The sequence below is a fragment of the Aedes albopictus genome, chromosome 3, assembly GCF_035046485.1.
Source record: "Aedes albopictus strain Foshan chromosome 3, AalbF5, whole genome shotgun sequence".
In the NCBI taxonomy this organism is placed as follows: domain Eukaryota; kingdom Metazoa; phylum Arthropoda; class Insecta; order Diptera; family Culicidae; genus Aedes; species Aedes albopictus.
In genome coordinates, this window is record NC_085138.1 from 316,949,226 (window position 1) to 316,976,306 (window position 27,081).

General features: G+C 40.4%; 3 protein-coding genes across 12 annotated transcripts in view; 1 reads left to right on the forward strand and 2 right to left on the reverse strand.

Moving 5' to 3' along the window:
* The window catches only part of LOC134284167 (uncharacterized), a 309,616-nt gene that overhangs the window by 110,294 nt on the left and 172,241 nt on the right, over nt 1-27,081 (reverse strand). The gene's annotated exons all lie outside the window — the stretch shown is intronic.
* On the forward strand, nt 1,798-5,170 carry LOC134284168 (uncharacterized). Its single transcript, XM_062842553.1, has 4 exons — nt 1,798-2,321; nt 2,518-3,052; nt 3,117-3,575; nt 3,641-5,170. Exons 1-4 carry the CDS (start codon nt 2,268-2,270, stop codon nt 3,754-3,756), a joined length of 1,164 nt encoding a protein of 387 aa, XP_062698537.1. The 5' UTR covers nt 1,798-2,267; the 3' UTR covers nt 3,757-5,170.
* The window catches only part of LOC109425617 (pantothenate kinase 3), an 87,606-nt gene continuing 65,308 nt past the window's right edge, over nt 4,784-27,081 (reverse strand). For 7 of the 10 annotated variants that reach the window (XM_029865577.2, XM_029865576.2, XM_062842548.1 and 4 more), the window contains 5 exons: nt 22,994-23,666; nt 12,843-13,314; nt 12,468-12,770; nt 6,427-6,562; nt 4,784-6,356 (listed from right to left, as the gene is read on the reverse strand). In XM_029865577.2, coding sequence (XP_029721437.2) covers nt 6,156-6,356; nt 6,427-6,562; nt 12,468-12,770; nt 12,843-13,314; nt 22,994-23,420 — 1,539 coding nt within the window. In that variant the 5' untranslated portion in view covers nt 23,421-23,666 and the 3' untranslated portion in view covers nt 4,784-6,155. The remainder of the gene's footprint in view (nt 6,357-6,426; nt 6,563-12,467; nt 12,771-12,842; nt 13,315-22,993; nt 23,667-27,081) is intronic. The other 3 variants (XM_029865582.2, XM_062842551.1, XM_029865581.2) reach the window with 2 other exon arrangements.

A 27,081-nucleotide genomic window follows, 5' to 3' on the forward strand; every position in this document is an offset into this window, starting at 1 on the left:
AGTCAGTTATTGCTCTGAGCAGTTATCATCAACATACCTCAAATGTATCGTCTTCTGAGTTTTCCATGTTTGTTTCAGGAGAACTAATTCGATACGAGTTATCTGCCAAGTAATTTATGTTTGCAATGTCAGGCGAAAAGATGGGAACTGAACTAGAGTGCGACGATATTGTTTCTGGTTGTTGAATAGCTTGATGTTCATACGATTCGACAGTTTGTAAATATCGTCGAATAGTGTTCAGTCCCGTATTATCATCATTTTCTGCAAAGCCATGAAATTCTCCGGAATCATCAGAAGCACTCAAACTACGTTGTTCAGCAACTTCAAGAACATCTATAGAGCAACTGTCGGTTAAACGGTTCATATGTGGTAATCGCTGAAATCAAGTTATGAGTTAAATTATCTTGTCTATTACAAAAATACGTATACTAATGCACTTACTTTTCGAAAATATTTTCTTTCCCGAAACTCATTTCGCATGTAGTGATGTCGAGGTTTACGGTGATCCATTGTGAATTCAAAGTTCGTGTCAAGGCGACTTATCTTGGACTGATACACAGCAAATTCGAATATATTCCTCAATAACAGTTCTCATTCTGAAACCTCCATTTAGGGGATTATTGTCAATAAAATGGGTAAATTGCAAACCAAATCTCTGTTCATCAACACTTCCACAGTGCTAAAAATGTGTATGTTCCCTAACCAATTCCGTAACTATTTTGTCATTGATTGATAACACATATAATACAATATAATAATTTTCTAATTATTTACATTACTTTACGTACCAGAGAGAAACATTAGAAATGTCATAATTCTGTTTACGTGAAAAAAACTGCCACTCCAAATTAGAGTCAGTCTAGTTCAGGCCAAACATTTCAATAGGTCCTATCTGCATTTGAGAGGCTCTCTTTGTTCACTTTCTCTTTCACTTATTGCAATGTAATGGTACACTTTCCAATTATTTTGTTAGTACAAATCAAAAGACGATTGTTTTGACCATCGTTCAATGCAAGGAAACAATCATAATACAAATAAACAGCTGAGATATTAACGAAAGAGAGGGAAGCCAAAGAGAGCCTCTCTTCTGCAGATAGGACCTTTAGACATGTTTGGCCTGAGTTAGAGTCTGGCGGACTGTCACTTTCAATCGGAGCCAATCAAGCATGACGTCACGGTATAGCATTTATCGGTGAGGACACTATGACGTGGCTCCGGTCGAAAGTGACAGTCCGCCAGACTCTAATTATAAGGACTCTACTCCAAATGACAAGATTTTAATATGTTGTCAAAACAAGGCGAAATATGAAAACCTCTGAACATTTGCTGAATATGTATCACTATTGACAACTTTCCCTTAATATCGTGCAATACAATACGTTGCTATGCACTCTAAAAAACAATAAATAAAAATTAAAGTTGCCTTCATGAAAAACTTTGAAAGAAAGTATAGCCTGAATTAGATAAGGTTGATTATCATTGATTATTAAGCAATTATGTATTTTGTTTTTTTTTTAAATAAATTTTGGATTAAACATGTAATGCATACGGTTTCTACCTGAATTATAAAAGTCGGTTCAATTTTTTCCAAGTAGTGTTTTGATGTCGTTCTGCCATTTTGCGATGTAGTGCTGCACCGTTTTTGACAGCTAAACCCTAAAAAAATTAAGTGTAAATGTAACACCAACAACGGCTGTATGTAAATAGATCAAAAACGGAGCAGACGTTTACACTCTTTTTTTTTAGGGTGTAGTTGTCGAAATTGTTCGCGCAATGACAATGGATCGGAGATAAACGGATGAATACAATGCGTGAAGCTTTGAACATTGTCTCATTTTTCTCATTTAGTCTTCATCATTGTGCTTGCTGCATTCTGGTTGAGTAGATTGTTATTCCTAAACTACTTTTTTTGCAACAAAAATGCCTCGAAAAAAGTGCTCAGCTGCTAAAATGAAGGTTTTGAGACTCGCTCGAGATCAAAACAACCGTTTCATTACCGATGAACTATTGAATCAAGATGTAAGTATTACGATGTATTGTCTATTTGTTCAATGTTCAACATAGCAATTCATCTTTTCATTTAGTCAGCAGACACAACAAACCGAGAAACAGACGAAGTTACATGCAAAAAAACAATATCACGGAAGAAATCAAACCAGAAGGCGTCATTAAACTCCGGCATCGTACACCACAAGGTTTCTAAGTTTTTCATCGAGCATAAAAATCGCACAGATACGACCAAGGAGTGTGGTACAAAAGGCTCACAAATGACTGATCGTAACAATGATCAGCCATCTTCAAGTCATGCTTTGAAGCCAATTGTAAGTATTAAGACATACTTACATACTTATTATCAGTATACAAAACCTGAACAAAGAGTGACACAAACTTATTGAGATAAGTAAATTTTATTATCTTCAACAATGTTTAATTTTGTTAGCTGTAGTTGTATTCTTCGGCATAGAAAAGCTTGTGTCAGCCCATACAAATCTTACATTTTGTTATATTGTTTTTCAGCAAACTTCGAACACCTCCAGAAAGAGTCCAATCACATTGTCGCAAAAACGAACGGATTTAGCTGATTACAAAACTAGGCCGAGTACTGTGAAAATTCGAACGGAAAATTTGAGAATTTCACCGTCTGGATATACATTCGAAAGAATAATGCCTAGAAAACAGAAAATCACTGATACTACCGGAAACGAACTAGAGATGGACCCATCGATCTCAAAACCATCCATCCATAAAAATCTCCAGGAAAAAGCACCACATACTGGACCGGTTGCTGAAAGCATTTCCAACTCGGAAAATTCGGATGCAGATGATCAGATGGACAATCTCCAGGAAAAAGCACCACATACTGGACCGGTTGCTGAAAACATTTCCAACTCGGAAAATTCGGATGCAGATGATCAGATGGACAATCTATTGTGGACAACAGATGATGATGATGATGACGATGATTTCCAGGCTGTTGAGCATATTTCTGGTGCATCTGAGTCTGATGATGACGTTTGTCTTGAGAATTATGCTCCACAAATGAACCAAAAAGGTAGCTTGTTTTATACTGATTGTTTATAACCTAATTACTGATAATTTGATTTTCATACCTTTAGAGTGTTCGTGTGGATTAGCAGACGAAAATGAAACCCTTCGACTAAAGGTAGCAAGCCTTGAGAACAAAATTAAACTGCGGGCAGCGGCACTTCGGAAAAAATTGGATGTATTGGATAACAGCAACAACAGATTGCAAAGAGCATTAACATCGAAGCTCCTACCGCCTTCGCGAGAACCTTTTACCAGTATTGAAGGATTTCCATCGGTGCAAACATTGCTTAAGATGTCGATCGAGGCTAAAGATTCGGATTATCTGTTCGTAAAGTTTCTAATGAACGCTCTGTGGGTTGACGGTTTTGTAGGAAGGTGTTTGTCCGAGCGCACTTCAAACAACCCGAAAGGACGCCCTTCGAACAAACTACTTGAGACGCAATCAAACGGAGATTGCCCAACGAATGAAAATTCTGGTCCTGCTTCCCGAATACCGCTAGAGCGCACTCGGGTGGAATATGTCAGAGGTAAACTTCAACAAAACAGTTTATTTTGTAACAATGATTATACTTTAATGCAATGTTTATTTTAGATCGACTATATGAAAGAAGGCTGTTTCTAGACGATTCTCGAGTAGTAGCTGCGCAGGTTGCAACGACGTACAAGAAACTTATGCACGCCGTTATCGCAAATTCAACCCGACGTTAATTTACATAGTTTTGTTTTGAAGTTTGAAATGACTGTTCTGTGTAACTATCGAATGTTAATGTTACATGTTTTCAATCACGAGATTTTTCTGAATTTAAAATAAAATCTCATTTAAATATTTGCTTATTTATGCTTTTAATTTATATTAATGCCTAATAAAATAACAAAATGAAAACTAATGTAGTTATCAATTTTTAGTTATCACTCTATGGAAATAATAACTCCTTGAGAACTGTTCATGATATCAAATTGGAAAATTTGGATAACAAAATAAGATATCAATTTGTTATCAATGAGAACTCATTTTGTTTTCAATTAGATATTTCAAGTACATTATTTTGTTATCAGTTTTGTTATGTTAACACTTAAGTCATACAAAATGAAAACTCGCTTTGTTATCAAAATTCGTGATATCTAAAAAACTCAATTTGTTTTCAATTAGTTCTCATTCCCTGCTCGGGTAGCCAACCTTGGAAAAAAGTTATCCGATTGATAACTTTAGAGAATGATCAGTCGTGATTCGTGTTTCTCTCGTTGAGCAACTAGGAAGATGCGTACAATAGTGTTTCGACTCCGTCTGGTACTACCCGGAGGATTGGTTGCAAGAAACACTGTATCGATCTAAAAAATACCACAGTTTGTTCAGCCGTGCAATAAACTCCACTCAATGTAGCGAACAGAAATGCTCGAGCATAATAACACGAAAATGTTGACGACCGGACATGACGTGATTGAAAGGTGGAAGAAGAACTTTGACGAGCATATGAGAAACGCGAAAAACATGACCTTTGAAGATCAATCATCAGTTTGTAAGTACCGATAATGATAGGAATTGACAAAGATCCTCTTTAAAGAATGAAGTTGATGTTGCCCACCATACCAAGGACAACTAATAAATTCATGGCAAAACGGCTTCGTCGATGGTCACACCAGTTATACCACGTAACACTGAGGTTATTTTTCATCGTCAATCGCAACTACAAGCAAGGAGTTGTGATACCTTCTACGGCACTGAAAACCACCCGTCTCAACCTTTGGCCAAATTTGAAGATCCGTATATTCGCTTTAAAAATTTATTTTATTTTTATGCTTACGACAGAGGAAAATGCAATATAATATGTGTAGTATGGGTGTGTCTGTATGTGGGTTGGGTATGTGTAAATAGAAACAAAACTACTACGGAACACTTTCTTAGAATGTCACTTGTTTGCCATACGTTACGTACTTACATTAAAATGGGGAAAATCAACAATATTATACAAGAAAGAGTACGCCTCTGATTAAGACTTCCGACGTCGGTGTTACAAATCAAAATTTTTTTTAGTTAAAATAGTTTCAAAATAACAGTTAACGATGGTGTTTGTCTACACATTATCGTCATTGACGACGGGCAAAACATGCAAGCAAGCATGCATCCTATGCAAATTTGATTGGTTCTTTATCAAAGATCAAACCACGCATTCAGCTGCCAGATAAACAGTTTTATAAAGATTTTACCTATGTAAAACGGAGTTATGCTGCAAACAGATGCATTCTTTTTACCGACGTTCCACTTGTGCATACTGAAACCAATAGAAACTGGTAAAGTAAATTAATTTGCCTACACCGTTGAAAACAAGATTTGCTTCTGTCGTCGTACGACGCAAAAACGCGGAGAAGACTATTTTCCAAGAATCTGATTATCTATCTTACTGAAGAAAATGTGCCTTACACTATTAAAGGAATAGAAAACAGTACGTCCAATGACATAAAATATGTGGTGCTATTTGTTCCAACCTTACTACGCTTTCCTCGAGGAAAAAAATCTCTATATAATGACGATCACATTCGCGTGTAAAAACCGTCCGCCCGGATATGCAATTTCATAAACGAATATTTCAGTCAATTCAATAAATCGCTGAACACAGTTCTAGACTAAGCCGAATGAAACGAACCGAACGAAACGAACCGTTAAATCAAAATTTTCGTTGACTTTTCCGCAAACGATTTTAACCGGAGCTTCTAACGTACCGATGTAACAATTCTACACTTTTTTTGATTCTCACTATCATGCCACTTAAACTAAATGTTTGCTTACGATTATTCTATTATCTTTTTGTCCACGTTCTCGACAAGTTTCCCCTTCACCGCAGTGAGCAATAGCAAGCGGAACAGCATAGTACTTTGCTCACTACGCATCGTTCTGGATATAAGTAGTAAAGTTTTTTTTAGATTTAATATGGGTTTTGCTATTGGATCCAGCGTGAATATGTTTTTGTTTTTTACTATTTGTGTGAGTGTCTTTCTGTTTTGGTTTAATCGCGTCGTTCTGTGACAATGAATGCGCAGCACATACCTTTAACCTTACCGAGTTCTAACAACACGACATGCTAACTATATACCTGTGGTGGATTACTAGCCTAGGTCAGCAGGTCGCCTTCGTTGTCAACGTGCGCGTTAAGCTCGCCGTTAAACTGCAGCAAGCAGCCGATAGCACCGAAATAGCCTTCGTGTTCCAGGAACAGGGCCTTGAGCGTCCCCTTGGACCAGTAGTCCATGGCAAAGGCCAGCAGCTTCATCGAGATCGGGTTCACCCGTAGGAAGTTACCCACGAATACCACCTGGGAAAGAAACAGGGTAAAAATACTCATTAGTTACATAAGAGTTGAAGAAAACCTAGGATCGCCTTACCCGATCGATTTTCTCATTGCTGGCGCACATCCTCGCAATCGAACCGATGTTGTTGGTTATCGTAACGAGAGTGGCATTGGCAAGATCTTCCCTCGATACGCTCGCCCTCCGGTCGACGAGGTTCATCTGGCCGAAGCTGTAAAGTGCAAATAAGAAATACAATACTTGTTTGAGAATGCTATGCTCATAAAACTGTTAATTAAACAATGGTTCTCAATGCTGGGTCATGGTGATCGGTCTTGTAAAACCGTCGTTAGGGTTGACAATGGGAAAAACATCCGTAACGGTCTTGTGCAGCAGCACCATCCATCACACAAAAAAGCTTCGACATTTACATTTTCCGTTTTTAATCATTAACGCTATGGCTGACTATCTCAATATAGCGCCCTTAGCACCCTTAGCAAATTTCAACGTACTAGCTTTTATAACTAACCACAACACGATGAATAAGAATCAAGAATATAATAACGTTACATTCTAAAAGTCCCCTTCGGCTCCAAAGGCTTGAAGTATGTAAATTACAGTGACTCCTGCGCAATCAACGCTGCCGTGACTTTTTTGTGACATGTGTGCTTGGAAGAATCCCTGGAGGACATATCGTAAGAATTCCTGATAGAATCCCTGAAAAAACGACTGGAGAAATTCCTGAAGGAATCTCTGAAAAAAATTTAGGCAACTTCTTGGAGAAATTCCAAGAGAATTCCCTACACAAAACTCGGAAGGAGTTTCCTGGTAGAATACCTGTAGGAATCCTCGGATAAGTCCTGAAACAATCGTTGGAGGAAACCCTTGGGTATTCCCGGGTGCCTTGACAAACTTTTGGCAGCAACTTTGAAGGACTTTCAAGGGAAACTTCTTTATCTATGGGAAAACACCTAGAGCAATCTCTAGAGAAATTCTTGGAAAAATCAATGGATAACTTCTTGAACGATTTCTTGGAGAAAGAAAAGAATCTCAGGATATATTCCCGAAAGAATTGCAGGATGAATTTCTGAAGGAATTTCTTTGCAGATGCTGCAGGGGTATTCTTGAAGGCATTCATGAATGGATTCCGTGGATGAACTCCTTAAAGAATCCGTGCAGTTAAATGTGACAGAATTCCTGAATGACTTATTGGAGTATTTTCTGGATACTGCATGCATCATTCTAAAATTTCCTTGAACAATTTAAATTCAAATCTCTGAAGCTAGATTGATTGAGATTGATTTGTCTTTATTTAAGGGACTTTCAGCCCTTGGCTCCTGAAACTGGAGGAATTGCTCTAGAAATCCTTAAAGTAATTGAGAAAAAATCTTCAGGTGATCTTGAAGAAATTCTTGGGCGCATCCCTGAGAAAGATGATGGAAGGATTACTGAAATTTTCCCAGAGGAACTTCTGAAGAAATCCCTTGAGGAATTCTTGGAGAAATTCCTAGAGGAACTTTTCTGGAAGAATCCCTGGAGGCATTTCTGGAGGAATTCCTAGAGAAATTCTTAGAGAAGTGCCTGGAGGATATCCTGGAGGAATTTCTGGAGGAATCTCTTAAAAAAAACCTGGAGTAATGCCTGTTTCTTCTATTCTACAGTTCTATTCTTGGTGGAATCTCTGAAGGAATTGCAGTAAAAATCCCTAGAGGAACTCTTGAAGGAATCCCTCGAGGAACTTTTGAAGGAATATCTCGCAATCCCTGTCTCAATTCCTGGAGCAATTTCTGGAAGAGAAGAATCGGTGGATGAATTCCTGGAGGAATCCCTAGTGGAGTTTTGAAAGGAATTTCTGGAGAAACTTCTGAAGAAATTTCTGGAGAAATTCCTGGAGGAATCCTTGAATTTCTGGAGGATTTTTTGGAGGAATCGCGGGAGGAATATCGTAGAGAAATCTTTGGAGGAACCCATGAAGCGATTCCTGGAGCAAACTGGAGGAATTAATGGAGAAATTGCTGGAAGAATTTCTGAAGAAATCACCAAGAGAATCACTAAAGGATTTCTGAAGAAAATCCTGAAGGAATTACTGTAAAAATTTCTAAAGAAATTCCTTAATCAACTCCTGGGAAAAATCCTGTGATATTTCCAGCCGGATTTCCCGGAGGAATCCCTGGAGAAATTTCTGAATGAAATCCTGTAGAAATGTCTGTAGAAATTCCTGGAGCAATGTCTAGAGAAATTCCTGGAGGAGTGCCTATCGGATTTCCTGGAGGAACCCCTGGAGTCACACACTGATGATGACAAAGACGCTTCTACACCAAGCTCGAACGACGACGAGGAGGAGGAATTTAGACCAACGATTGGGAAGTTCAGCGCCCACCAGCTCACGAACAAAAACGGCCTACGACTCATCGATTTCACCTTTTTCTAACACAGCCTCTCTTATCGTTAAACTAGGAGATCACTACAGCGGAAAAAATCCTATGTCGACCACGTTCAGATTGATGGACGACACTTCTCCGACATTATCGACGTCAGGACCTATCATGGCGCTAAAATCTACTCTGAGTCTGAACTCTACCTGGTGATGGTTAAACTGCGCCAAAAATTCTCCGTCATCATTGTTAACCGCCGGTACAATACTTCCAGAGAACTGGTTGAGTACAGTAAATGCAGCTATCAACGACGCAGCCGAGATCACCATCGGGTACGCGGAATAAAGTCGATGAAAGAATAGTTCGACGTAGAGTGCAGAGCGATTTCGGAGGAGAAGAACGCAGCGCGGCCGGTAATACTGCAGCAAGGAACCCGACAGAACGTGGAACGATACAAATAGAAGCGGAAACAGCAGACACTCCTTTTTCGGAAGAAAAACGCCGCTTGGAAAAAGCGGAGTACTAGAAAATGGAATTGCTGTGTCGTTCTCAAGAAACACAGAAGTTCTGCCAGAAGCTCAACGCATCCTGCAACGGCTTCGAGCCGGGAGCCGAAATCTGCAGGGATAAAGTGGAAGCTACTTGACGGACTGACATGAGGTGATTTAAAAGTGTAGTAGTACTTTGATGAACACCAGAATGGCGTGGAACATGTTGACATGGAAGACCAAGGCAACGAAGGAAACGACAACATCAGTGTAGCAGAGGACGGAAATGATCCAACTAAAAGAACTTTAGAGCGATAACGAGCGATAACCATTCTGAATGCCGCCTGTAAAGTGCTGTCCCATATCATCTTCCGTCGTACTATAACGAAAGAGTTCGTGAGAAGTTATCCCACCGTCTGTCATTTGTGACAAATAGTGTCAAATATTTGTGACAACCCAAACTGATGGTAACATTCAGCACGATGCGTCTTATGACGGCTCAAGACGCATAGACCGAAACGCGTAACGCTAAATATGCTGTTTTATTGTGTCACCGAAAAGAGCCCACCCACTGTAATCAGTAAGCACTCGAAGTGTTCAAGCGTCGTGTACTTTAGACCCTATTTGGCGGTGTACATTAGAACGGTGTATGGCGGCATGGAATGAGCCACGAGCTGCAGGATTCTATGGATAGGGCATGTTTTGAGAATGCCGGATAACAACCCTGCAAAGCTGGTGTTCGCAAGAGATTCAGATGGCACAAGAAGACTTGAAGTGCAGCATGCAAGGCTGGTTAACCAGGTGCAGAATTATCTGACAAATGTAGGATGCTGCCGAGGATGGAGGACTGCACCACGAATCGAGTGTTGTAATGTAATACCCCAGACAGACATGTGATACGAGTGTGATTCCTGTACAACGGTACGCAGTGTCAAGAAAATTCTAACAGGACTGACTTGAACTGAGAGAATTTTCAGTATGGCACTCATTTCAAGCGCAATTGTACAGTGATTCTTGTATCACATGTGTGTCATAAGTATAATCCGCAGTAAATGCAGCAAGCCAGTAGAACAGACATCCAGGAAAATTACTGAGATTATAATTCTAACTTTGTATAATTTCTTAAACCAAAGTCAAATACATCTTCTTATCACTAATAGATTTGTCTCCTTGCTTAACACTCAATTTTGGGTAAATTTTGTTTACCGTGTATGTCAAACAGGAACATTTGTTGTCAAAAATGAGCCAATGTGATGTCTTTTACAACCCGTTGTTCCACTTTCGTTACGTCAAGGTTGACCTCGAATGTCAAACAAGAACTGGTTACCATTGTTTTATTTTCGAGTTTATTAACTATTCTGTCATTGTTAAAGTTCGGAAAAAATACTATTGAGATCAGAAAAGCATGCTTCTTCGTGTTATACCACAAAACTGGGAAAATATGTTTCATTTCAAGACCCTATTGTTACTATTCGCAAATTAACGGGTATTTTCCACCTGCCATTTCACTATTATCAGATGCACCATATTATTTTGACCCTAATTCACTTTTATTGGTTTTTTCAGTGAATTGAATACTACTCAAAGTAGAAGGGAATAACGAAAGTACGACGACCTTCTTGTCTAACGTCCTGGCTTTGAACGGCTAGGGACTAGTACCCAACTAACATTTTCAGCGCTATAAGCTTCAGTTTTTGGCTTTCTGCTGTGTAACAGGCGAATTGAAGCAGTGTACGCTGAATAAAAAAAGAAGCTAGTAAAAAAAACATAAGCTAATACACAGCTGCAAATCAAGCACCATACAACTACCCATTTCGGTTTTCTAAAACCAAGCACTTGTTGCTAGAGCTGCCTTTACTGCACTTTATTCCAACTCCGGGAAACCTCCCGAAAGATGTTAAATTTTGAACTAATCGAATAGGAGTCCCCACTAATGTAATAGTTGCTACTATACAGTACAATTTGTTATGCTGACAAATCCACAAACCAGCAGCGCTTTAAAGGCCATTATGCGACATCATTACAACTAGAAGCTGTAATAAAGAAACTGTTGGTATACCAACACGGCTTGTCGGAAGTAAACATTATTGTCAAAACAAACTTTAAGCGGGATATAAAGCTACTACACAACTACTTCACAGCTATCCATCTCTTTGTTGTGAAATAATTTGGGTTGCTTTTATTGCACTTTAATCCAACTCCGGAAGATTTGCCGGAAGATGTGCAAATCGAATAAGAGTCCCAATCAATACAACAGCTGCTTTTATACAGAAAGCTCTGTAATGTTGCCAAATACACAAAGCAGCAGCGCTTCGTAGCTGTTTAAAGAACATTCTTTCAGCTATAAGCTGTGACGAAGAACCTGTTATAGCGCAGCCACACAGCTTGTTCAATGTAAACATTATTGCGTTTGACGTTTCACGAGCTGTTGCAGCTAGATGAAGTTGGGTAAGGTTTCTTGGGGCACAATTATAAAGCCTTGTCTGGAGTAAAACAAAACGGGCTATTTTCTATGCTATTTAAATATAGCAGTGTGGCAGCGAGGACATCATCGGGACCAATGGATACGGAGATCGGGAGTTCGATTCCAAGTAGCGGCAAGTACTTTAATTATTCAATTTTAAAAGCGATAATTCCAGTTCGACATGTATTGCGTCACGGTAACCATAAGCAAATTATATTTAATCGATTAATTTGGGGATGCCGTATAACTATTATTTAACTACTGTGCGAAGGTGGAAAAAGCGCCTTCTTAAGATGTTATTCAGTAAGTGGTTACATAGGAGCCGAGAAAAGAGCTATGGCTTGGTGGCATAGAAACTGTTCGCACAGCATATACATGTGGATTAAGTTCGCCAGATTCATTGGTATAGGGCCTGCATAGAAGCTTCCATTCATATGTACAGCACAGTAACTCAGCATCAAGCCTATTAAGGACGCTTTGTTGACGTTTACATTCACAATAAATGTTAGTTGGGTAGTCTGATGATGACTGATAACCCTGAGCAGGCTTTTGGGAAAACTACATTGTTAGCAAATTCAACTGAATGTTTCTCATTGAATCTGATCTTATCTTGATTCAACGATAAGTTTAACGCAGACACCACCCGCATCAACTTGCATAGTACCTTATAAAGTACGACTTAAGACAAGTAAGGTTAATATCTTATTTGCTGTCGTAAAAAAATTTTTGCCTAAAAAAAGTGTCTGTAATATTTAAAGGACTGTCCCCTTTTTTGAAACCCTCTGTTTGTTTATCCAGACGAAATCTTACCTGGCAGCCACGAGATCACCGGGCAATCCGAACCGTTCGTAATCCCCACCGTAGATGTCTTTCACCAGCTTGTCCACCTTGGTGTGGTCACCCTTGGTGGCCAGCTGTATCGCCTCCTCGAACGTCGTGCATCCCGTCAGTAGGCAGCACAGCCCCAGGAATGTTCCACCGCCCAAACTGGTACCGGAAATGCGTTTGTAGTTGTCCGGTCCGCGGACCGCTAGCACCGACACACCCGATCCGACATTCACCAGGATGAACGGATAGGGTTGACTGAAGTCGAACTTCTTCTTTGAACTTACACTGAAAATAGAAGCACGAAAGTTCATTGGGAATTGCGACCAACGGCTATCGACCCGTGGAACTTCGCCTTACCTAATATCACTTGCATTCTCCCAGTAGTAGCACTCACACGGATTGTGCGTTTCGGTGAACAGGATGCCCTTGATCAGGGCGTCCAGCTCGTCGAATTTGGCCAGCTTCATGTTGACCTCGGCTTTGAAGTTATCCTCAAACTTGAACGCACCGCCCCCCGTCGCACACACCGTCGTCACCAGCTGGGCCATGCCCTTCTTCTTGGCCAGCGCCAGAAACTTGTCCATCTCGGCCGTCGGGAACCGAATGAAGTGCAGGGACCCCCTCCGGCCGCGGATCTCCACGTCGTCCATCTGCAGGTGGATGTCCCGGTGGCCGGTCCGACCGTAGGCCGAATGTTTCGTCAGGTACCGCCGAATGTTGCGCAGGATTTTGGCCTCCTGGTCCAGCTCGCCCGGTGTGATGTCCTTCGGCTCGAAGTAGACCAACTTCGTTAGGGTGCCGCCGATGTCCATGCCGAACCATGGCATCGCTGGAAAGAGAGAGATAAGGGGAAAATGAAAACCTGGTTGGTCAGTCTGATATTTTTCTTTTTTTGGAATTGTGATGTGACTTTTTACTTTAAAAAAATGGTTCAGTACTATCATATCTGATGTGTTCACAGGCTTTCGACATGTCTTCCTGGGATAGAACCTGCCTCTTGACTGTTTTCCGGATAACTGCCGGATGAATTCCGATTGCTACAACGATGTGCTATCAGTAAATACGAAAATGCATGGTGTTTTGTTTTGGGTCATATGTTTTGCGACAACGAAACTGGAGGATCCGTACTCGTCATCCGGATGAAGTCGTCATAAGAACTGCCTCATTGTTCAAGCATTCAGGTGACGATCATAAACAGATCGTGAACATAATTCTTGGAATCGATCGGTCGATCGTCAACACTTTCATGCGTAGCTGGTTTAGGAATCTTAATGCATGAGTAACGATTGTAAAATTGAAACAGGAGACGCATGTAAACACAACAAAAATACGATCGTGAGGTGGACGATGACCGGTGCGACCCTTGATGCGTCAGATACAAAGGATAGGATACCATTTTGGATACAAATTTAGGAGAAATCGCCAAAACGATCTTGATAGATCGTTAACTGTTAATTTAATTTATCCTTGGAGAGTGGAAAATTGTCACCGACAACAAGGTGAAATCCCTGGAGGAAAACTCCGAAAAAAAATCGCTGGAGAAATTTCTTAGAGAATTGTTGAATCAATTTCTAACACTTAAACAATCCCTAGAGGATAGTGTAGTTGAATCTGTCTTACAGACTAATTGCGCCACTGGTGCCCAAGGAAATCAATAAAATTTCCATTACGAATAGATCCTGTATCGTCCGCAAATCTAACCCAGATTCCCTAAACATGATTGCGATAATCACTTCACCTATATAGGCCCTTATTGTATCGACTTTACAAACACCTTATCTCTGTCCGGACTTGCAGCTACTATTCGCGTTTATTTACAAATGTCATTTCAATCAGGCAGACAGGTTAGGTCAAGGACTTGTACCCCACCGTTGTTGGTACAAAGTACCCGTCCTGCAGTTTGATCGGAATCGTTCTTTGAAGTATCGTAGCCCGCAGATTAGGTAGGTACGTTAATCATCAGCACATCAAAAAGTCACGCGTTCCGTCGCGTGAGCTCCGTTAGCCGATTAACGATCGTTTTAATCTTTGCGATCTGTTTACACTCCTGCCCATCAAATCGCTGAGCTTAGTGCTCTCAGCTAACTCGTATGAGAACGCCTTTGTTTGATAACACACTCGAAAAAAAGAGCGTTGTGTTCTAGGGCTTCGAGATGATGAATAGGTAGGTATGTAGTTCGAAGGCACCTATAGGAAGCATGCAGTGAACGCGCGAGATGTTTGTCTTATCAGACCATGAACCGGTTCTACGCGATCCGATCGTTGATTCTAGTTTTCTGTCAGAGGCACGTACGTACCTACGACCGACAAAACCTACCGATGATAGTGCGCGCGGCAGAGCAGAGGGAATGGGATTGGTTGATAGTTTTAGAGGTCACAATAATGCACTGAACTTTGTCTCGAGTGTTGGTGGAAGTGTATTAGGAGCCGGATGATTACGGTTTGCCGACTACCGACTACCGACATGTGCGCGCCGGGTTAACAGCGGTCAGGTTCAAGAACACACGCAACCAACGTGTGGAATCAAGTCGGCGTTTTACGGGAAAATCTCAGAACTCGTGCCGTTACAACCAACGTCTAAATAGAGTTCACATGATTTATAGTAGGGAAATTGATAAGCATAAACTGAAAAGAGGGAACTATCACACAGTGGTCCAGAAGAAGAAAAAAGTTGCAAAAATTACTAAATTAAATTAGTAATGATCAATCTCTCTGGAAGATTTTAAGGCACTGAGCCCGAGTCCGGGATATGATTTGCTTCAGCACGTCACCTACAAAAATGCCGACTTCAGAAAAGTTGTTGCTTTTGGGCTTCCGAATAACTTTGCTGAAGACACCATCTTTGTAAGTCCTGATGCAATTTTGTTCCAATACCTTTTGTGAGTCTATACTTATGACGGGTAGTGTAGCCAAGAGTTCCTTCAAAGATTCCTCCTTCTGGGAATTTCAACCGTGATTTCTTTCGGTATTTATCCGGGAGTTCCTTCCAGAATTCACTCCTTCATTTTATGTTTTTTTTTTAATACCTCAATGGAAGTTTTTTTTTTCTTTATTCCTCTTGGAATTTGTCGTTACTGTTACTGCAAAGATACAGTTACTGCAAAGATATTCCTCTATCGGGGAAAAACATGAGTAATTACGTTTGAGACATCATTAACATCCTAGATCTAGAACATCCTGAACACCAAGAAGTTTGGAAAATCAAAATAGGTAATTGACGCATCAGTAGCGTTGAATGCTGATTTTGGATATGGAGTTTATTCATACGTATTTTAGTAGCCTTCTTTCCAAGATTGACCAAAAGTTCTTCTAGGATTTACACTACCCGTCATAAGTATAGACTCACAAAAAGTATTGTAACAATATTTTATCAGCCTGACTCACCTCGATATCTCTTAAGGGAGCATACATTAAGTACGTCACGCTAAAATTGGGAATTTTTGACCCCCCTCCCCCCTTCGTACGGGTTTTTCCTATACTTATTACATTGCTTGTCACACTTTCACAAACCCCCCCTCCCCCCTAGGACCGTGACGTACTTAATGGATGACCCCTAAAGCAGAATACCTACAATATTCCGCCTTCAGAAAAGTTGTTGCTTTTGGGCTTCCGAATAACTTTGCTGAAGACACCATCTTTGTAAGTCCTCAGGCTTTGGAGATACCAAGGTGGGTCAGTGTGATGCAATATTGTTCCTATACTTTTTGTGAGTCTATATTTATGACGGGTAGTGTATCCAAGAGTTCCATCAAAGATTCATCCTTCTGGGAATTTCAACCCTGATTTCTTTCGGTATTTATCCAGGAGTTCCTTCCAGAATTCACTCCTTTTTTATGATTTTTCCAAGAGCCTTCTGAGATTTTTCAAGGAGTTTCTTGAGATTCCGGGGATATTCCAGAGTAACTCTAGAAAACTCCAACGTGATCTAATATGAGTGATTCAATTGATATATTCCCACAGGTCGATCCAGAATTCCTTCAGAAGTTCCCTGTCTGATTCTTCCAGGAATTTCTTTTTTCTGTAATGCCTAAGGAGATTCCATCTGGCATGCATCCAGGAGTACCAGGAATTCTACAGAAATTATTTTTGTGTTACCTCCAGGAATTTCTTCAAAGATTTCTAGAAAGGTTCCTTCGGGGAATGGGGTTCTTTTGGAATGTCTTCAAAAGTACTTTTACCGGTATTCCCAGACGAACATCCTGGAGAAATGTTATCTCAGAAGGAGCTTCTGAAGGAAACCCAGAACGAACATCTAGAGGAATTTATACAAAACTGTTGGAGATATGCCATAAAACAATTTTGGGGAATGGAGCAGAAACGCCGGGATACGATTCCCAAGTAATTCCGGGAGGAGTTCCTACAAGAACTCTAAAATAAGTTCCAAGCGGAATCCCCCAAGAAGTTTTTCCTGGACAAATTCTTGGAATTCCTTCAAGAATGCCTGGAAGGAACTTTTCAAACAATCTCGGAGAGATTTTCTGGAGGGAAGTTCCTGGTCACAAGGAACTTTTGGTGTAATATTCGGAGAAAATCCTAAAGGAATCTCAGAACAAAGTATGGAAGAGAATCATTAAGAAATTCTAGAAGGAGTTCCTGTAGTAATCCCGATAAGAGCCAATGAAAAATCTCGCAACAAATTCTTGGTGGAATCCAGGAAAGATCTCCTGAATGAATCCAATCCCAGAAAGACCTCTTGGAGACATCTCAGAAGGAACTTCTTGAGAAATCCTAAAAGGAACTCCTTGAAGAATTACAGAAGGAACTACTTGAGGAATCCAGGAAAACAATCATGGAAGAACCCCGCAAGAAATTCCTAGAAAAATCTCAGAAATTTCAAAAGAGGGATTTTAGAAGAAACTTCTTGAAAAATCCCACAAGAGATTTTGCAGAAATCTCAGAAGAAACTTCAGGAGGTATTCGTAAAGAAATTTTTGAGGGAGTCCTCGAAGGAGCTTCTGGAGGAATACAAGAAAATCACAGAAAAATCTTTGAAGAAATCCAGAACTCGGGTGGAGGTGAATGGCAAACGAAAAACCAAATACATAATAACATATTTTATTATCACAACAAATTTTGACACTCATGAGTTCTTTATGAAAAGCTTAAATAACATGTAAATAGCATAATATGATATCATAATCAAATATGCCATTCGGTTGTCATTTGGTAAGTGATTTGAAAATTAGTAGAATAACTACTGAATGTCTTATTTTGCTATCATAACTAATTTTGTAATAGGACACAATCGGTGAAGTATTAGAATTGAAGTAATGAGCTGAATTTTTGTTCGGTGAGAAGGCCAATTCTCCGTTTCTGCAATGAAATGGATTAAAAAGCGTGGGTATTATGATTCCTTGTTTAATTTAATGATGTTTGAGCAAAACTTTGGGTAACCCTGTTGTTGTTTTCTCCATTTCTTGCAACGTAAACAGCACAGTTACCCAAAGTTTTACTCAAACAGCATCAAATCAGGCAAGGAATCATAATGCCCACGCTTTTGAAACCATTGCATTGCAGAAACGGAGAATCGACCTTCTCACCATACAAAAATTCAGCTCATTACTTCAATTCTAGTGCTTCACCGATCGTGTCCTATTGGTGAGATATTGTTGATATCTGGCGATTTAAATGAAACTTCGCCGTTAAGAACAGCCTGGAGCCTCGAGCGGTTAGGGTCACCAAGCTTCTAATCTAATGTTATGGGGTGCGGGTTCGATTCCCGCTCCGGGCGATGAAACTTTTCGTGAGAATAGTTTCTTCTCCGCATCCACTGGTACATGCTCCGTGTGTCCCTTGTCTAGTGTTAAGTATCATTCAGTCTGTACAGCCTCTGGCTGAAGACGGTGTCCGTGTCTTTTTTTTAAATAATGACAAAGCTTTAAATTTGGTTGTATAATTGGAAATACTTGAAATTTGTTTACACTTTCCATCCGAAAAACTTAGAGTAAATAACTAAATTTACCCTTCTTCTGGATGCCAAGAGAATAACTCATTGTGTTATTGTTCTGTTCTCAATAACTCAATAATGGTATATATATTTTGTAATTGCCAATTTTAAACTTTTTTGTTCTTGGTTTGCCATTGTGATGTGAAGATTTGGCATTATTTAGTTATTTCATCGAACTATGTCAGTTATTGTTATTGCCCTTTTGTCGTTTTTTTTTTTCAAACAAACCAATGATAAATTTTGCCATTCAGTTATTCTTTTTGAATGGTAAAACTTGCCATTATTCTTCAATTCGCTTCTACCCGGGAAAGAACTACTGAAGGAATTCTTAAAAAAGGAAATTCTAAGGAACTTCTTGACGCATACAAGAAGAAAATTCTTGTGAATTCCCAGATACAGTTCCTGGAGGAACACCACAAGATACTGCTGGAGATCTCTCGAAGGAGCCTCTGGAGAAATATTAGAAAGAACTCTTAGATTAATCTCTGAAGGCAGGATTTCTAGAAGGAGCTCCTGAATGAATCTTAGAAAGAACTCTAGGAGGAATCGAAGAAGAAACTTCCATAGGTAAAACAGAAGAATTTTTGTGGAGGAATTCGGAAGGAACATCTGAAAAAATGCCTAAAGTAATTCACTAACTGAAATTCAACAAGTAGCCCACCTGGGTCTTATTATTTTCGGTAACGATCATTCCTACCGATCCACACCGTCTTAGATTCCTTGAACAGTTCCTTCTGGGATTCTTACGTTTAATGATTCCTTTTTCTGAGATTCCTCCAGACACTCTTTCTGGCATTCCTCTAGAAGTTCACTCTAAGATTCCTCCTGGAGTTTGTTCACAGGTTCCTCTCGGAGCTCGTTCTAGGGATCCTTCAGAATTCCCTTTTGAGATCAATCAGGACTTCCTGCTGAGATCTCTACAGAAATCTTTTCTTTTCTAGGATTTCTATAAAAATTCCTTCCGAAATTAAGCCAGGAATTCCGTCCGGGGTCCCCCATTAAAATTTTCCAGGATTCTTCCATGAACTGCCGCTAAACTTTCTTAAGTAGTTTTTCCACGGGCTCCTCCCCTTGTTTCTTCTGGGATCACATCAGGAGTTCCTTTTAGGACCCCTATAGGGATTTCATCCGGGATTTCTCCAGAAGTTCCTTCCGAGATCGCGTCAGTTCCGTTCAGGAATTTCTTTCAGAATGCTTTCAGGAATTCCATCCAGGATTCCTTCAGTAATTCCTTCCGTGATTTGTTTCAGGAAGGGATTCCTCCGGGAACTCCTGGTATACCCCCATTAACTCCTTCCGGGGGCCCTCAACGAGTTCCTTCTGGGATTCCTCTGGATGTTTATTCTGGAATTGTCTCAGATGTTCGTAGTGGAAATGGATCACAACGTCCGAGGCCATATTGTCCCGGTCGTTAAGTCGCGTTTTTTTTTCTGTGAAATAAACGTCTAAAAGTTGGATGCGTCATAATATCCTATGTGCCTTCTTACCTTGGACTTATTGAAGTATCTGCATGTTCAGACGTTATGCCCCGAAAAAATGCGCCATAAAGCCCTGAGAAATTATGACCTCGAACGTTATGATACTGCGCCGTTCGTAATGATAATCCTCCAGGATTACGGATTTTTTCCAGGAGTTTCATATAAAATACTTTCGTGAGTTTTTTTATAAAATATCTACAGCACTTCCATAAGGAATTACTCCAATAATTTCGTTGTTTTGTAAGTTACTTCAGGTTTCCTCCAAAATTCGATTCTGGGATTACATTTCTGCAGGAATTTCATTTAGCAATCCCAAAAAAACAGTCTAAAAACAGCCCAAAAAGAACTGGGGAATCTCAAAAGAAACTCCTAGAAAAATCAATAAGAAAACTTCTAGAGGTATAAAGAAAGAAGTCCTGTTAGATTCACGGAACTCCTGAAGGAATCCCGGAAGGAATGCTTAAAGTAACTCTGGGAATAATATCACAAGGAGTTCCTGGAGTAGTCCCTGAAATAGTTCCTGGTAGAGTCCCGGAAGAAGCTCCTGTAGGAATTGCGGAAGGAGTTCGAAGAGGATTTTCAGAAGGATTTTCTCGAGAATCCCCAGAACATGTTTTTGGAGGTATCTTGCAAAAATTTCTCAAAGAATCCCTTAAGGATTTCCTGGATGAATGCCAGAAAGAATTCCTCGAGAAATTCTAGCGGAAAACCATAAGAAAAGTCCAAATCGTAAATAACAAAGCCACGAGACGTCAAAGACTTTGGCAAATTTTCCCTAGCAACCGCCGCTTGCAGTACCCTTAATATATCTCAGATGTGCTGCAAGAATTAATAATGACAAGAAAAATGATGGAAGTTGTCGAATCTATCATTTTACAGGATTCTTTCCAATAATGACTGTGTAAGTGTGAACTAGACTAAACTAGACTAGAAAACCTACAACCGTGGTTGTCCTCAGTTTACGACGTTAAAAGCGTTATAATTTTCACTGGGGGCAGCGGAATAAGCAAAAAAACAAAATTATATTTCCCAACCCTCATTAAAATACTTTTCGGTAATCACGGAAGACAATTATATCTCTCAGGCTCCCCTCCTCAGATTGTAAGAATTTTTATATGAAAATCCAATTATTTTTATATAGCGCGTAAAATGAGCATGAGTTGCTACTCCGTGATTGACCAGAAAAAAAACGAAATTGCACACGCGTCGGATATATCTTCGCCAATACATAACCGATTCCGATGAAATTTGTATGACTACAATAATATCACAGCGTAACAAAAATTTACTTTTTGTCTGTCTCAAGAGCAAACTAATGTGTCTCCGAAGGATTTTGGGCCGCTGAATCCGAATCCGGGCTCAGATTTGCTCTAACACGTCACAATTTTGAGCTATACCTCAATTTATAGGGCAAAATATGCGATTTTGGGCTTTTTTGACTGCAAGCCATTAAGCAAGGAAATATTTTTTTAAGCAATCAAAAGGTTAATTGGTCAATTAACATCTAAATCAACGACTCATGCAAAAAATTTCGTTTTACCAAATCGAATTTGATAGTTTTAAGCGATTTATGTTAGGTACGATATTTCCCATACAAGTCACTCTCCAAAAGTTGCATGCAAGTTTTCATACTAACATAAAATGCTTAAATCTATCAAATTTGATTTGGTAAAACGAAATATTTTGCATGAGTCGTTAATTTAGATGTTAATTGACTAATTAACCTTTTGATTGCTTAAAAAAAATATTTCCTAGCTTAATGGCTTTCAGTAAAAAAAAGCCCAAAATCGCATATTTTGCCCTATAAATTGAGGTATAGCTCAAAATTGTGACGTGTTAGAGCAAATCTGAGCCCGGATTCGGATTCAGCGGCCCAAAATCCTTCGGAGACACATAAGTTTGCTCTTGAGACAAAAAAATGTTGCGCTGTGTATACTGTAGCTGGTTAAAATCAGCCACTTTGATGCATGCAATCAAAAGTTATACACTATTTTCCGAGGTGCATTTTGATGCGGGACGCCCTATATCGGCAGGTTTGTTCTCTTCGTCATGAGGTGGTTTTGCCAGCCAAATTGTCTGAAACTTGGACGTATAATTCAGATTGGTTGAGAAAGCTTTCACGAAGAGAACAAAACTGCCGAAAATACACAGTTTTCCCTACTTGAAGTCTTTCAAAAGTGTTGTTTAGTTCTCGCTTGTCTGCGTTCATCGTTTTGTGCAACGCGGCAATGGTGCACTCAGAGAAAAAAAAATCGTAACTCGCACTCTCACTTTTTCTGAAGTTCGTGTGAAAATATTCTAGAAACTACAAGAAGCCAATAGTTCATGTTAATTCTAATTATGTTTCGATATCTTTATGAACAAAAATACACTTAACTCTCCTAAGGTGTTAGGATTTACGCACCATTATAGCCTAGTGCACGTTCAGCGCGCCTGTCTGGGTCATATTGACCCCTACATCCGCTCTCTCTCTTCGTGGCGTAACGTCCTAATTGGGACAAAGCCTGCTTCTCAGCTTAGTGTTCTATGAGCACTTCCACAGTTATTAACTGAGAGCTTCCTCTGCCAATGACCATTTTGCATGCGTATATCGTGTGGCAGGCACGAAGATACTCTATGCCCAAGGAAGTCAAGGAAATTTCCTTAACGAAAAGATCCTGGACCGACCGGGAATCGAACCCGTCACCCTCAGCATGGTCATGCTGAATACCCGTGCGTTTACCGCCTCGGCTATATGGGCCTACATCCTACTAGGGTTAAATTTGTATGTAAAGATTCAGAAACCTACTTAAAATGTCATAAAAATCTATAATCTTTGAACAGATTCACCCTCATTAAAAATAATTGAGAGAGACTGTCCTCAACGCCCATAAAATAATAATAATACAGAGATCTTAACATTAACTCATTCGATCTTTTGCTCCTCGTTACTCTCCGAAGCAACTAACTAGTTACAAACAGAATAGCATATTGTACATCAGGCACGTTTGAATGAACATGTAATTAATCTACTAGCAACTTTGTACAAGAAACAGGTTAGTAAGTACATCTGGCAGATAATGGAAAATAGTAAATCATCTTACATAGGTGCTCATCCGTTCGGCCGTCATGCATGCTCTGGTTAGTGGAATGTTCCTTGATACTGCTAGTCAGCCTATCAGTCTCATCAGCTCCTTCATCGTCGGACGAGTCCACCTCCACTCCAACCTCGTCCTCCTCCTCCTCCTCTTCATCCTCCACGTCGTCATCATGCTCCTGCCCCACACCGTCCTCGTCGCACCTCGTCTTGCCGCGAGTGACGACCGTGCCTTCCAGTTTCACCGGAAGTATTCGCTTCTTCCGGCGTCGCCGTCGTTGCAACCGTGAGTTTACGCTAGCACTGGCACTGGCCCCCGAGGACGAACCCATGTTCGCCGAGGATATCGAAGACGTCGAAGACGACGCCGAGCTGGAGGCCATCATGCGGAACTCCTTGTACGGTTTGGATTTCGGACTGGACAGTGGGGACATTTTGCGCTTTGGCTTACGGCGATAGTATCGGGAGGTGGCGTAGGTCCACCGTGTGCTCACGCCCGCCGGGATAGCGGTTGTGATGCGCGTTGTGAAGCAAGGTGGTGACGGCGACGAATCATAGTACAACACGGCCACCGGTGTGTCGTCCGCGTCCGAGGGCGGCGTCGATGGGGGCGTCGGAAGCGTCACACGATCCAACGGGCGCGGCCGGAAGCGCTTCTCGATCACAGCGTACAGCGCCACCTGGAAACGACAGAGAGAACGAAACGAGCAAACGGAGAAACGGAGGGTTGTTCGGTTATTTTGACTGTGCAAACTACATTCTGTTTTATTTTTTTGACTATCAAAGGCATATGAGATGGTTTAATGAGAGAGTAGATAGAGATGAGCGAAAGTCAACGAATGCGCGCGAGAACAGATTCTAGCGTGGCGGCGAGTTAGTAGGAACGTGAATAACAAGCTATTAAATACGACACAAGTGACAAACACCACAACAATAAACCAATTTGCAAATTTACAGATTAAACAACCACGCAGCAGAGTCAAGTTGGACTACACATCTGCTATAACAACATATAGCTGAGGCATCAAAACTTCCAGTAATTGACGTAAATGTATGGGAAAAATCTGCAAAAATGAGTAAATTAAATATAACGGAGGCTTCGGAGTATCCCATAGCGATGAAAATTATCACATTTATGGTACATTGGACGCTGTTAAACTGGTGTGTGCAAACGATAAACCGTGCTGTTGGTTGCCAAGGTATACAGTGTCGATCATAATTTTCTAGTATTATGTCTGAACAATATTATGAACGTTCGTTCACAAATTTTATTTATATGTGCTCTTTGAGCACAAATGCATTAATTTCTGTCTTGTACAGTAAGCAGAGAAGAGAATTGTAGGCCAAAGGAGGCACAAAACAAGTCACAAAGAGCAACGTTTACCGGTAACAGATAATGATCTCAAATGTTTTTGTTGGTGACAAAACAAAAACTAAATTTGTAGTGTACTAAACTCGTAAATAAATGATTATAACTAACCAAAAATTGATGATAGACCGTCAACAGTGTTGCAGTGTTTAGCAACTCGAAGTGACCCCTCGAAAACCGCAATGCAAAGCTTGAAAATCTAAAAACTTCTGATGAACGATCTTTATCCTATTCTGCTCAAGTTGGGACAAACCTAAGTATGTCGCATCAGGTGAATTGTCCAAACAGGTTGCGACATTGTCATTATTGTTGCGCGAAGGTTGAAATTTGATTCAGTGCTTGTAAGATTGTGATACATTAGGCCCATGAAATCGAGAAAATTTCCGGACCGGAACGAGAATTGAAACCCGCCAACTCCGAATTAGTGATTCAAAGCCTTTTCTAGCCTAGTAGGAACCGAAGATCCAGAAGTCACTATCTTAGAAGCAGAAATGGGAAATGTCATAAAAATGTCATTTCGTTATTTCCCTATTTCACTGCACTTGGTCGGAAATGTTAATCGACGACATCATTGATTCTCCAAAACTAATCAGCGTTATAGACTAGCGATGCGTACAAACAGAAATTTACATCGGAAGTGGTGTAAAAAGAAAACTGTCATGACATTTGATCCATGAAATTCCGCGACATTTTCCATTTTTGCTTAAGAGAGTATATTCGCCACTACCTTATAGGGAATTACAATATGTTTTGCCTTTCTCGTACACTAAGTGTACTGGAAAGGCTATATGTTCACTCCAAAAATGACTTTTTGATAGAAGGCCCGGAGGGTCGAGTCATATATACCAATCAACTCAGCTCGACGAATTGAGGTGATGTCTGTGTGTGTGTATGTGTGTATGTGTACAAATAAACTCACATCACTTTTTGGCAGTAAACCTCAACCGATTTAAATGACCGACAATTCATTCGACGCGGAATCTGGTCTCATTGTTTCCTATTGAAAATGGTTCGGATCGGTCCAGCCGTTCCGGAGTTATGACCATTTAGGTGTTCCGGAGCAGTACCTTTGGTAGGGGCCATACATAAAAATGTAACAAACACATGCATGCGACACATCAAACTGCAGTATTTTCGATAACCTGGCACACAGTTAGCAAGAAAGCAGTCTCAGACCATATCTGAACCGGTAGTGTTCCGGAACCGGTTCCAGATGTTCCGCCGAAAGTGGCCAAATATAAAAGTGATCCAAAACTATGCATGTGACACATCAAAATGCGGCTATTTCGATGACCTGATGAACAGTTAGCAAGAAAACAGTCTTAGACCATATCTGAACCGGTTTGTTCCGGAACCGGTTCCGGATGTCCCACCGGAAGTGGCCAATTATAAAAGTGGACCAAATCCATGCATGCGACATATCAAAGCGCGACTTTTTTGATAACCCAATAAAAGGTTGGCATAAAAAAGACTCAGACCATATCTGAACCGGTAGTGTTTCGGAATCGGTTCCAGATATTCCGCTGGAAGTGGTCAAACATAAAAGTGATCCAAAACTATGCACGCGACCCATCAAATTGCGGCAATTAACCTGATGAGCAGTTAGCAAGAAAACAGTTTCAGACTATATCTGAACCGGTAGTGTTCCGGAACCGGTTCCGGGTGTCCCACCGGAAGTGGCCAAATATTAAAGTGAACAAAATCCATGCATGCGACATATCAAAGCGCGGCTTTTTGATAATGAAAGGTTGGCATAAAACATACTCAGACCATATCTGACCCGGTAGTGTTTCGGAACCGGTTCTGGGTGTCCTGTCGGAAGTGGCCGTATATAGAAGTGAACAAAGCTTTTGCATGCGGCACATCAAATCACGGCTTTTCCGACAAGTTGATGACCAATGATCAAGGAAGTAGGTTAAGACCACATTAGGGACTGTCAGTAGTGCCAAAACTAGTTCCAGGTTTCCCTACGAAAGCGGCTAAATGTAAAATTGAACCGAACCCATGCATGCGACACAGCAAAGCGCGGCTTTTTTGATAACCTAATAAACGTTAGCAAGCAAATAAGCTCAGACTATTTAAGAAACTACCGATAGTGTTCCGTAACTGGTTCAGGGCCGGAATTGAATCCAAACCTATGCATTCGATACCTCAAATCACGGCTTTTTAGGTAACATGATGAACTGTTGCAAGAAGATAGACGCAAGCCATATCTGTATGTTACAGAACCGATTCCTGGTGTCCCGCCAGAAATGGTCAAATGTAAAGGAGAACCAATACATGCGACATATCAATGAGTTATTCAGCAACAAGATAAACGGTTAGCCAACAAATAATCTCAGATCATATTTGGGAGAACCGGTAGTGTTCCAGAGCTGGCGACGGGACGAGTAACCCGCCAGAAGTGGTAAAATATAAAAGGGAACCAAACCATAGCGGCGTTTTTGATAATCTGATTAACGGTCAACAAGAAAATAGTCTCAGGTCACATCTAGAACTTGTAATAATATTTCGGAATCGGTTGCGGGTGTTCCATCGGAAGTGATTTAATAAAAGTGAACCAAAACTATGCATGCGACACATGAAATCGCGGCTTTTTCAAAAAATTGCCAAATGGTTACAAAGAAAATAGCCTTAGATCACATTTTTTTTGGAATTTTAGGTAACCCGATGAACAGTTGACAAGAACATACCATATATGAGACAACCGGTATCGGTTCCAGGTG

What these genes read in the sequence shown, in the direction of transcription:
- LOC134284168 (XM_062842553.1), top strand. Translation starts at nt 2,268, where the DNA reads ATGACTGATCGTAACAATGATCAGCCATCTTCAAGTCATGCTTTGAAG. An exon ending in GTCATGCTTTGAAGCCAATT is followed by an intron (nt 2,322 to 2,517) that starts GTAAGTATTAAG and finishes ATTGTTTTTCAG; the next exon opens with CAAACTTCGAACACCTCCAG. An exon ending in TCCACAAATGAACCAAAAAG is followed by an intron (nt 3,053 to 3,116) that starts GTAGCTTGTTTT and finishes TCATACCTTTAG; the next exon opens with AGTGTTCGTGTGGATTAGCA.